This window comes from Balaenoptera ricei, chromosome 12 (assembly GCF_028023285.1).
Source record: "Balaenoptera ricei isolate mBalRic1 chromosome 12, mBalRic1.hap2, whole genome shotgun sequence".
NCBI classification, from domain to species: Eukaryota; Metazoa; Chordata; class Mammalia; order Artiodactyla; family Balaenopteridae; genus Balaenoptera; species Balaenoptera ricei.
Genome location: NC_082650.1, coordinates 21,461,905 through 21,474,788, shown reverse-complemented (window position 1 = coordinate 21,474,788; position 12,884 = coordinate 21,461,905). Strand labels below are relative to the sequence as shown.

At 39.4% G+C, this 12,884-nt stretch overlaps 1 protein-coding gene across 4 annotated transcripts in view; it reads left to right on the top strand.

Annotated features, from left to right (window-relative positions):
• Positions 1-12,884, top strand: part of PHACTR2 (phosphatase and actin regulator 2) — a 196,752-nt gene that overhangs the window by 132,743 nt on the left and 51,125 nt on the right. For all 4 annotated transcript variants that reach the window (XM_059941077.1, XM_059941075.1, XM_059941076.1 and 1 more), the window contains exons 3-4: positions 2,094-2,174; positions 6,942-7,100. In XM_059941077.1, the coding sequence (XP_059797060.1) occupies positions 2,094-2,174; positions 6,942-7,100 (240 nt within the window). The remainder of the gene's footprint in view (positions 1-2,093; positions 2,175-6,941; positions 7,101-12,884) is intronic.

Here is a 12,884-nt window from a genome sequence, read left to right as displayed (position 1 = left end):
CCCAGTGGCGCCTGCAGCCTCAAGCTTAGTGCAGCACAGCTGGGGGTCTCTGGGCCCACCCCCAGGAGTAGGGGCTGAGATCCCGCTGTGAGAGGTCTCAGAGGCCTGCTCCCCCTGGAGGCCCAGTCAGGCGTGAATGAGTCCTACGATCTCGTGAGACTGCAGTGGTCAGGGTCCTACTGAACCCCTCACACAATCTCCGCAGTGCCCCAGTGTCATTGTGGGTGGTGCTGTTTGGCTTCCTGTGCTGACCGGGGTTCTCTCCTCTTTGACAAAACCTGAACACGTTGCAGCTGCCTTTAATCAACAGTACTCTTTTTACATAAAAGAGCTCCCATAAAAGAACAGCTCCTGCTGGCCCCCCATACCCAGGTAACTTTGTCTGTTGAAATCGCCAACATTTCAGTGAGCTGTTGTCACTTGCTTCTGCAAGGGGTGGTGGAGAGTGGGGCTGGGTGAGTGACCTAAAGGGGCGTGGGGTTTCTGTGTGTGTCTCCAAGTGAACCAATGAGATGTTCAGTATCATTCTTTTGACCTTTCATTCATTTACTCACTCATTCATTCATTCATTCATTTTCTTGTTTGTTTACATTCTGAGTCTAACCAAAAAAAAATAGTTGGACAAAACTTAGAATAAAGAGTACACATATGCTATACATAAAATATAAATGAAGTCAGGTCACTCGCTAAGAAGGAGGAAACAGATTTCATCCATGAATTATATGAAATCTATGGTAAATATCAAGCTTTTCTCTGACTTTTCTGGCAACCAAGATACATAATTCCTAGTTATCAGAAAGGGGGAAAAAATCCAATTTCTTTAAGAGACTAAGTGTTGCTATTCTGGGGCTCATGTCATCGCTTAATACAAAGCTGCTGGTCCAAGGCACGTCCCTCCCTCCCCCACCCAGTGTCCTAGCTTCAGGCCACCTGGAGCACCCCCCAAAAAACACGTTCTCAGTATGTGTGAGGGTGTGGTTTGGGGCAATGGGGTTTCATTTAGGTCTTGAAATTATGTTGTCCAGGGTGACTTTAGGATTTGCAAATTATGAAGCCAGGGGTAGGAATTTTAGGGGGGGTCAGAATCTAGTCCTACTGTGCATACCTACTCTCCACCAATGTACCTTTCCTTTTCCCCAAAGAGCCCTAGGTAGATCCCTTCTCTGGCCCTGTTTTAGGTGTCAAGGTGCTTTCTTGAACAGGACATCCAGAGGGAATAGAGTTTGGCAGAATGCACTTTGAGGAATGTTGGCTCAAAGGATTAGAAGATGGTATGACCCTGTCATACCACCTTCTTGGCCCTTGAAAGTGGAGAATGGAACTAGTGGTCATATAGACATGTAGGCTTTAGGAACTAATATTATAGACATAAAAGGTGAATACTACTGAAGTCCCACCCTGAGCTCCTAAACTCCGTTCTGAAGTTGTACCAGGAATTTAATTTCTTCCAGAAGAAGAAAGAATCAGTGTTGAGATTCCCATTCCTTTACATACTATGAAGACATGAATTAACTCCATCCTCCCAAGACTTGGGATTTGTCAGGGGATACACCAGAACACTCTAGAACTTGTGGGTATGGCAGGGAAAAGAATTACAGAAATGTTGGACTTTTGTAATAGATGATGTGAGAAAGAAAACACTAGAAAAGAAGTCCCTTCTGTCTGAGGTTCAGATGAGTTGAGTTACCTGAGTGTCTACTGAAAGTTTGTTTTCCATGTAAGCACATTCATACATTGCACATTCATAGAAGCCTGTGTTTTAGAATGCATCATTACTAAAGAAAGGAGTATTTCCAAGTGAGAAGTAGCCTTGGTGCTCCGTAGTTGATACGGGATAATGTGTCTGGATTCTTGGCCACATTCCGTTATTTGGAAGACGAGGCACAGTGGCTGAGCTTCAGGTCTTGGGCTGGGGTTATTTGCCCTGTCCTAATTATGTTGATTCCAATCACGTGGTTTGCTAGGCAACCAGAAAAACTGGGGTTTGAGCCCTTAAGTCAACAGAATGAATATGCTCAATTCTACTTGAAATGTTTTTCATAATTATTTTAAGCAATGACTTGATTCTTACTTGTGCTTATTCTTTTTAAAAGTATTAGAAAGGAAGATTTCTACAAGACAAAGTAGAGAGGAGCTGATAAGAAGGGGAGTTCTTAAGGAATTGCCTGATCAAGGTGAGGAAATTAATCATACATTTAAAATAATTTGATCCTTCCTTCTTTGGTCTTTCTTTCATTTTCTTTTGAAATTTAAGATGATCATGGTCTTTGGGAAATAAAGTACCACACTCTGAGAATCTTGCTTTAATTCAGAATGCCTTTGTGGGCTGCAGAGAATCTAAGGTTTTTCTAGAGAAGAAATTCAATGACCTTTTTGGTGAGTCCTTCACCATATGTCACCCTAAACCTAAAGCTTTACAAAGCTACTCTGTGGCAGGAGATACAGATAAGATACAAATGCTTACATGATTCATTCTCTATTCTTGAGCTTCAATCTGTCTATACAAGTAAACTCAATTGTTTAAGTAAATGCAAAGTTTTAGCTTGGCTCATGCCTTTTGGTTTCTTAAGTCTACCAGTAAAAGAAAAGAGAGAGAAAATAGATGGTAAACAGACCTCTCGTCCTTTATACTCTGTAATGCACTCAAATGTACAGTCAATAAGGATTAATGGGCAAATTAAATTAATCTGCTTTATGTGTTCTCTCAAGTAATTTTCCCAGCATTGTTCTCTTTTCATTTCTTTGAATCTAGCTCAGTCTCACCATATCACTAACAATTATTATTTCCAAGTGTTTTTTCCCCTACCTCTAATCTTCTTCCCTTTTTTCCTCTATCCTCCCAAGGGGGAATCTTGCTCAAAAAGACAAGGATTAGATAGAAACTGAGATAGACCCTCAAAAGAAATACCAAGATGGTTATTTCTCCAAATAAATAATACTGAATGATTTTCATTGCTCCCACTACTATAAAACTAAAGGAAATTTTTGTTGCAACATTGCTGACTTACCTCATGCCTTTCCTCACCCCACCCCTCCAAACATTTACTGGGGTAAAATATTATTATTGTGCTTTTATAGGCACAAATAAAATGCTGTTGATTTGAAATTGAAATAATAGTTCTTCTCATTTCCTGATATATATTCCTTGCAAAGAGCTTAACCTCTTTTGGCATGCACTATTTGTAAATCCAAATGCCACGCTTTTCCCAACATCTGAATATTCTAGAAGGAGCTAGGAGATGCTTTACTATTTTACTCCTGCAGAGAAAATAGGGACGTCTGGAGTGAATACTGCCATTTTTCTTGAGCCCTCAAAATTTTAGGTATTTTATTTATTGTACTTTTCTCACTCCATTTTATGAATGAACTTAAAGTAGTCCCTAATTTTCTATTACCTTGAAGCTATTCATTTCCTTCCTGGGACTTTTAGAAATAAAAAATGTACATCCTTAACATTTTTGTACTTGAAGGTGGGCTTGCTGCTGGTATCAAAGTTTGCTTCCTCCCTAATCTCCCTGGAGACGGCAGAGAAATTACATGTCCACTGAAAGCTCAATGCTGGGCGATCACCTTTATAGCGTGGGCCAGTGCACTGTTTTGGTATCCTTTATTTGGAAACCTTTTCAAAGAAAGGAAAAAAAGGAAAAATTTCTGATCAAAACTGTTAATGAGTATTAAAGTTAGAGACTAAAGGCCTCTTTTTTTAACCCAATTAAAAATTATAGCTAGAAAAGCGTTTACTTTTTCTAAAGACAAGTGGCAGTCAGTGGTCAGCTGAAAGAAATGCTTAACATTGCTTGGTTTTATTTTGCCTAATCTGTTAAACTATTTGCAAGATGGATTACAATTTCATATACTTACTTTCCAGAAATCTGACTCTATTGGATCTTTGTATTTAATGTTTGCAGACCGAACGTTAAAAGTTTTAAAACATAAAATAACAAAACAGTCTTTAACCTAAACATAGTGTAGTATAGGTTTAATGTTTGGGAAGTCATCAATTACTGAGTCTTACTTTCTACTTTTTGCATGGTCCCTATATAGAACTACAGAAATTACCAAATACTTAGAAATTCCCAGTGAGGCTTATTGTAAATAGAGCCCTTCCCCACCTTCAGCCAAGGGCTGGGGAAAATAGTTTTCTGTCATTTTTCCAAAAACAATTATCTTGAGAATTTCGGTCTGTTTCCAGCTCTCGCCAGAGACTGGAAGCTGCTGTGCTTGGTGAACACCTCCTCTCTTCTGCCAGTGAAGGTTCATTCTTTGCCTTGATGTTCTTGACCTTGTCTTAGCTCTTGACAGTGCTTGTCAATTATGCCCTTTATTCAGTGAGCCAAATAGACTTTTAAAATCCTGCCAGCTACCCTGGATTTGACCTCATCCCATTCCACCCCATACCTTCACTCCCAGCTATTATTATTCCTTTTAGATGACCTTTTTTACGCCAAGATCTAACTTCAATCTAAAAATTCAGTGATTGGCCTTCTCTCCTGAGAAGTCCATGGTCTGGTCCAAGTTTAGTCATCTTCTGGTTCTTACCTTCCATCTTTTCCCTTAGCTTTAACATGAAGGCATGTAGATGTTTCTGCCTGCATAACAGCCTCCTTTCTTTTTCTCCCATGGTGTCGTCTTTAACCTTCTAATGAGTCACTCAACTTCTGTTCTTACATGATTTTCTTCTTGTCTCTGTTCCTGTGTTAACTGTATCCCCAATGTACCAGTTTACCAGAAAGAGGGAAATCCCTCAAATACTCTCATGCTTCTTATTTAACCACTTATTTCTGTGTGCTTTATCTCTTGGTTTACTTTAAGCTTAAGACCCTTGTCTGAGTTTTCTCTTTCCTTTGCATACAAATGCTCCTGTAAGACTTGGAGTGGGCACATCTTACTGTAACCTGCAGCCTGGCTCAACATCTTGTCTTGCCTTCCTTTGCTGAGCTTGTATTTTACTTACATATATAAACTATATCAAGGACTTAACTTATTTTAATTCTACTGATAAAATAATATGCAAAACTAGAAAACCTTTTCAATACACACACCAATTAATTAATAATAACTTCAGTTCTCCTCTGTTTTATTCTTGAATTCCATATTTATTACAAACATGACTCCTTTTTCTATTATTTCCTATACTTTAGCTTTATATCTCAGAGTAAGTATCTTTCTACATTGTTGATTATTTCTTTCTATCATGTGATAATCCAATTTCTTCTTGTGCCCACAATTATTTAATTTTCTCTCTAGGTTTTTTGTTCTGAATTTTGAAAATTAGTTTAGTCTACTAAAGAATTTTTAATGTAATAATGGTTAAAACAATTAAATTGTCATTAACATGATTTCAACATGTTTTCATTACCAACTGAAGTCATAGAAAACAAAGGTAAATTTATATTTGGGTTACCTAAAAATTGAGGATTTTTATATAAAGAAGTCGTTTTCTATTTTGTCTGGAATTTTCCGTTCTTATATTATTTTTTGTTTTTCTGAATCCAGTACCTGGACATTATATTGTGTCTCCCCTCCCTCTTTTTTTTACTAGCAAATTTCTTGGGATCCAGTAATAAGAACTAAGAATCTTTTGTTTTCTTTTTGGTTTGTTGTATAGTCTTTAAAAAATCATTACCTTAATTTTATTGAAATAGTTGAGATCTACTTGCAATGGCATTGCCTTCAATTATTGTCTATTTTAGTTTTATACAGGAATCGGATTATAGGTACTTGGAAGTTACATGACTAAGGAACAATTGTTCATTTTAAGTATGACATAATTCTGTGACATGTATTTTACTTATTAAAATGCCATGCTTGTTTTTGTCAATAAGGCCAATGGATTTTATTGTTGAGCCAAAGCAATTCAATCATATTTAATGAAAACTTGGGAGATGGTCTCTGTTTTAGAATGATTGCCAAAATAAGATTAATCAAAAATTGCATAAAATCAGCTCTAATCATGCATTTCTTCAAGTTTGCTGAGTAAAAACTTCAAATCTTTAATTTTGCTTTTACAGTGGTAGCACAGCTTCTTAAAAATTTTCCTGATATGAACTACAGTTAAAATTTCAAGCATCACTGAATTAAGAGTTTTGGCAAAATCTCTCTCACTTTAGAAACTCCTAGGAATTTATAAACATTCAGGGGTGTTAAAATTAGTTATTTGTGGTTTAGATAACATAAATTTTAATTTCAGTTGTGATTTTTAAAAAATTCCCCTGTAATTGCTTTTTTTTACATTTTTTTCCTAATGTTTTCAAATTATTATTAGCTCAACTTAAAGACTTCCTGGTCAGCTATATATGACAATTCCCTGAGTACATTTTAATATTTCCATAAATAGGAAAATGAAAATACAGTTAGCCTTACTGCCATCTTTCCCTGAATAGAGTAGCAGTTATATTACTGTGTAAAGTTAACATGTCATGGATGTAATATTCTGGAGACAGTGGTGCTTGGAAATGTTCATATTCTCCCACTAATCGTTTGTATGTGTAGTTGCATTTCATGTTATTTGTGTATTTGCATTCACCTTGTGTTTTTGGTGCTTGTTAAAAATGTTTATTCCATTTTTCAGATTCCTTTTTTCACAGGTCAGTTTCTGAATGACAAAGAGACTCCTAAGTATTGACTTCAACCAAAACTAAGCCCAAGAAGAGAGGGACTCTCCTGCCTAGGGATATTTTATAATTAGGTTAATCGTTCCTAACTGTCTTGAGATGGCTCCTGGATACTCCCTCCATAGCTGCTTTCCCCCAAGACTAAGAATGTTCTAGCTCTTTCATTTGAATGAATTATTCAGTAAAACATGGTGAAAATAGTCCAGGATGTACTTGGTTCCCAGGTCTGAAACATAAACCTGAACCCTACAGTCCTAGTAACTGGAAAACTTGGTTTTAAGAAAGCCATCAAGTTAGACATCTAGGTGTTTCTCTCCCCATTTTTAGATGGAGATGTAACAGTTAACTTTGAAAATTCAAACGGGCACATGATACCCATCGGAGAGGAATCTACCCGAGAGGAAAATGTAGTAAAATCTGAAGAAGGTAATGGCTCTGTAGCTGAAAAAGCACCACCTCTGGAGGAAAAGGCAGAAGATAAGAAAGGTAAAATCAAGAGAAACCCCATATTCTTTTACAGCTCAAAGTTGAGAAGCAGGTCTTAGGCTCCAAATAGTGACCCTAAGACCAGTAGAGAGGAGTTCTGCAAATACAAAGAGGAGAGAAACGATAACTAGCAAAGAGAAATTGGATGGTTTCCTCAGGTAGCTACATCCATTTTATAAGCACATCATTTAATGTTTTATTAAAGGGGGCTAATTAATAGTAAGAATCGGAAGGGGTGGCCTCTTCTATCATTAGAGATGTCTGGGAATGTTATCCTTTCCTCAGGAGCTTTTTCTCAGTATCTTTTTTTAAAAAATTTATTTATTTTATTTATTTATTTTTGGCTGCATTGGGTCTTCGTTGCTGCACGCGGGCTTTCTCTAGTTGCAGCGAGCGGGGGCTACTCTTGGTTGTGGTGTGCGGGCTTCTCACTGCAGTGGCTTCTCGTTGCGGAGCTTGGGCTCTAGGCGTGCGGGCTTCAGTAGTTGTGGCACGTGGCTCAGTAGTTGTGGCTCGCGGGCTCTAGAGCGCAGGCTCAGTAGTTGTGGCACACGGGCTTAGTTGCTCTGTGGCATGTGGGATCTTCCTGGCCCAGGGCTCGAACCCGTGTCCCCTGCATTGGCAGGTGGATTCTTAACCACTGCGCCACCAGGGAAGCCCCTCAGTATCTTTAAAAAAAAGCCAGCAGTCTGAACATCTTTCTCTGCTGGTTACTTTCAAATTATAGCAGCTCAGCTTGGAGGAATAGCATAACTATTGATGGCTCGCTCAGCCCAGCATTATCTCTTTAGAAGTGGGAGCTTGGGTGGTGACATCCGCACACCCAACACTGTAAGTTCTGGTCCAGGTTCAGACATTTCTGGGAGACCCAGGAATAGTTCCCAGTAATGCCGGGGATTCTGGTTGCTGGAATGGCCATAACCTCCGCTCCATGATTTATTTGTCTGTGCAATTGGAAATTTCAAAATATGCCAGAGGCAATTATGCTATTCCCTGAAGGCTTCTTCAGAGACTTCGGTTTCCAAAGTGAAATACTATGGTAGATTGCAGAAACTGCAAAATATTTGTCTATCAAGGACCCCCAGAACATTCACAAGTTCCTGGTCACTGATTGACTACATCGCCATACCATTCCTATCACGGTTGCAGGAACCCCCCAAGCCTCTTACTTATGCAAACCTGAACTGAAACCCCTGTAAGGTAATGCTTTGTTGGGAGATTCTAGATGATTTCCTGCTGCATAGAAATGAATCCTCAGAAAACAGGCTGTTTTTCCATAATGCCTGCCTCTGAGTTGGATGGCATAAATTTGTCAAACCTAGTTTGGGCTCTCTAGGCATTTTGAGAACTCTTAGAAATTGCTGGAAGGAAACTTCTCTTCCTCTGTTCTTGATCCAAATCCTCCAAAGGCAAAGGGAACAAAAGAACTTTTGACAGACACAACTTAAAATCATCTTCTCAGGAAGTCCATAACCTCTTATTATTTGAATATAAATTAGCCTTTGAAAATTTTAGAAGCCTCTATTAATAATCTGTTGGAAATTTATTATTTTGCTTTATTCCATATTAAGTATGGTACTCATGGGGCTTTACTTAGTGTTTCCATTGAAGGGCTCTGGTTATGCTTAAGATCATGTTAGTTGATTTCTCAGAACTGATTATGAGAAATTAACTAAAATTTTTAATGATAATATTCCTGGAACATAAGAGAAAACAGACCTGAATAGAGTTTAAGAGGTTTCAGTTGAAATGCAGTGATTTCTTTTTTTACTTTTTTATTTTTTAGTCCAACTGTCCTGTCTCACCACACTGTTAAATTTCAAATCCATCTGTGCTTTGTCCCTGGTACAGCCTTTTCACATTCAAAACCACATCCTTCTTTATGTAACAGTGCCATCTCTGGTGCTTGCCTGGTCCGTGCGGAATGTCAGTCAGTGCACTGGACAGACTTCAAAGGCCGTATTTCCCTTATCAGCCTAATAAAAAGTTGCTGACAGTTTTCTGTTAATTAAACCAGCAGGCCTGATGTTCCAAAAAAATGGCAGACTTCATAGGTTCATGGATATTTGAGAGATGTTTTTGTTTTCTTATTTTTTACTTCGGATTAGTACATTCAGTTCTCTTTGGTCAAATAAGGTCCGAGATAGCATCTTGCTTGGCTGGTCTGTACATAAGGAGATGGAAAGGCTGGACATGGTGCCCCAGCACTAATAAGACAGAGGAGCCTCCCTCTCCCTGTGTAGACAGTGCCCCCGCTGGAGCCACACTGAGTGAGGGGAAGCATTTGGTATGGAAACCACTTCCTGACAGTAAAAAGAATGTCACTCCTGACTAACATCATGGAGTATCATGGTACACAGAAAATATCTTATAAACAAACCATTCATTGCTCTGGAAAGACACCATTTAATACTGAAAAAACAGCTTAAGAGTTACTCTTACCTCTGCTCCTCTTTTGATCTCACTTCTTATTCGAACTTACTACCGTGCAAATCTACTCTCCCATGTTCTCAGTTTACCCTTTATTTTGGGGTGCAGTGTGCCCCTTCCTTTTGCATTAAGTCAACTTACCCAAGAACTTCATTTCATATATTAACTGGTTATATTTGCAAAACCACATCACATAACCATCCTAGATGCTTGTATCTCTTTTTGAGACAGCGTGTCAGTACTTTAATATTTGAAACATCAGCGTCAAAGCAAACAAAACAAATGTCAAGTGGCCTTCCCACTACTCTGGGGGCAGGTTCTACCTAGGACACGTGGTGTTCCTGGGGCTCCTGAGGGCACCTGATTCTGAGTTAGGGCAGTGGTCTTGGGCCTCTCCTGCCTAACACTGGGAACTTTTTCCTGAAGGCCTTCGGGCCTCTTAGTCTCCCATTATTCCTTATCAATAAATATATAAGCAGCAGAAAAACTGATGTGCAATCTGTTAAATATAGCTTGGTATTAAATATGAGAAATCTGAAAAGTATCTGATATTATTTCTGTTGAGTCATTGTAGAGGGCTTTCCATGAAGTAACAAGTATCTTACCTGCATTTGTCCCCCACGTGAGCATGAAGGTCAGCCACGGGGGCCAGGGAAAGAGCACACTGTGCATAAGAAACGGCCTTTGCCTTCAAGCAGATCGTGACCTATGTGGAGACCAGCATGTACACAGGCAATTGTAATACAAGACGCAAAGTGCTCTGGGAGGCCCGAGGACAGCAAACCAGGGAGCTTGCAAGTGGGACCAACATTGGGTCTTAGAGGAAGATATTTCCAAACTGAGACCTGGAGGAGATGAGAAGGATGCAGTCAGACGAAGGAGAGGAATGGGGGCAAGTGCATTCTAGGCAAAGTGAAGGCCGCCTGCAGTTCTCAGATTTGCTCTAAGTGTTGTTGGACTCGACTCTCCATGTGGTGGAAGGAGGCACATTTGGAAGTGTAGTCATTAGCTCACCTCCAGACCATTGTTATGAGATGTAGTATCCTCATCAAGCCAGAGTGCATGGGCAGCCCTTTCTTAACCTCCTCTTGAAAAGGTAATACTCCTCTACACCATCAGTTTATGTCTTTTCTTCAGATCGTATGCTAAGAGTAAAAAATACCTCTTGACGTTATTCATTATCTCCCAGATACAAGAGTTCACTTCCCACGGATGTGTGTGTGTGTGTGTGTGTGTGTGTTTGTGTTAATAACTACCAGCTGATCAGTCACATTCACTGAATAGACATAATGTTTAGAGCATCTTGCTTGATGAAATATAAAATTTCAGACAAATGCAGTTTATAATTTAGTCAGAAAAGTATACTGTTTGCGTGCGTGTGCTCGCGCACGCATACACACATACACACACACACACACCCGTTAGGAATCACTGCAGAGTAAATATAAACAATGGCCATATGGCAAACACACACAGATAATTGATAGAATTTACAGAGGAGGGAGGAGTGGACCATGCTTCTCCAAGAGTAGCCAGAAGTTTGCGTGTAGTGTGTACATTCTCAACCCAGTAGGAATTGTCATTTCCAGCTGTCATAGAGTGAACCATCTCCTTCCCAAACTCAGAAGCTGGATTCTTTGGGATATAACTTTAGAATTTAAAAACCTTAGGCAGACAGAAAAAAAGATCCCTCAGTAATATGCCATGAAGGCAGAGGATAAGAGATGTGAGGCTTCGTAGCAGGAGAGAGAATTAAGATACCAAATGGTGCAGATCCCTGTGACTGGCTCTCACCACGGATGGTGTTATTGGTGGATCTCCATTATGCCAGGGGCTAAAGGTACAAAGATGTACTTAAAGAACAGGCCTCTAACCTAAGTCGAAAGACTAGCAAATGTACATTTGTATGTTTTACATTAAAATAAAATGTTCTCAGTGACTGTCAACTTGTATTGTTCTCAACTCTGACTCTTGCGGTATAGTGGCCTTGTGGTTCAGACCTGGTGGGTTAGGAGCGCCACTTCTGTATTATAGATGCTAAGCAGCTTAGTTGAAGAGACAAGATATATAAACAGAAAGGCAAACATACCAAGTAGCCTCTGATAAATGTTGACTAAGTAGCTCAGATAATGAGTACAGTCAAGTTCAGGAGTCCGTTTGGGCTGCAGTGACTGGGGTGGGTTGCATGACTGAGGGAAGGTAAAAGAAAAGTTTTATTCATTACATACTGAAATTTCAATCATTTTTATGGTAGTTATACATGTAGAATGATGGAGATGTAAAAAAACGGGGAGGAGTCCTCACTTCACACTCACTGGGATGAGAAATGAAACAAAAGAAATAGTAAAATGTGATGCATTCCAATATTAAAATCCTTTCTTGGTCATTGGATAATAGAAGAACATATTCAGTAAAGGCTCAGTCTTGTCTTAACGCTGTCTTACACTTTTTGTTGTGTTCCATTTTGAAATGCTGCTTAGCTCTTCGGACCCAAAGTGTATTTTAATTTTAACTAGTCACAATTAGAAAAGATAAGGATGTGAATACGTGGATGAACGTTCAGCATCCCCACTTTTTAAAATGAGAAACTAATACTACTCTAGTTATGCAAAATCTTGTGTGAGGCTTCTGTTCTTAGGTATGATTTTTTTAAATGAATTTTAACGTTTATCTTTTTAAACTCATTACTTGCGTGTACACTACAAAACAAATTTGATATTTTTTTTGGTTTCTGCACCCTCCAGTACCTACAGTTGTGACACGGTTTGAAAAGGTCAGAGGAAGTTATTGTAAAACAGGAAGCTGCCCTAGTGCCCTGGGAGAACTTGAGAAAATTTTAATAATAGAAAATAGTTTATTCTTCAGTGCATTGTGCTTCCTGTACCAGATTCTAGAGAGTCTCCCTTAGCTTAGAAAATTATTGATTTTTGACCACTATGAGACAGAGACGGAGCACAGATCCCGTTCAGGTTGATGGGGCTTGAGTTCTCCTGAGAAAGTCCCTCAGTGAAGGGTAACTCTGAGTCCAGCCATTGCTGTGCTGTCAGCCTCACCCTGTGGCGGTGTGTGTAATGCGCTGATCTGCCGCTCTTGGAGTCCTTCCGTTTGGTTAAAAATTTAGCACTCACGCCCACATCATCGTCCAGCAACCACCGGTTCAAGGTTGGTGTCAGCCCCTGGTGGTGGACATTTATGCTCACCCTGAACTTAACTTCATCACAGTCACTTGTGCAGTCTTATTTTATCACAGGAGTGATTTTTGGACCTGGAGAGCACACCCTAGTTTGGCTTTTAGCCTTTGATCTTCTTTACCCCAACCTTCACTCTCTCTGGTGCAGAACCCCACTGGTTCCC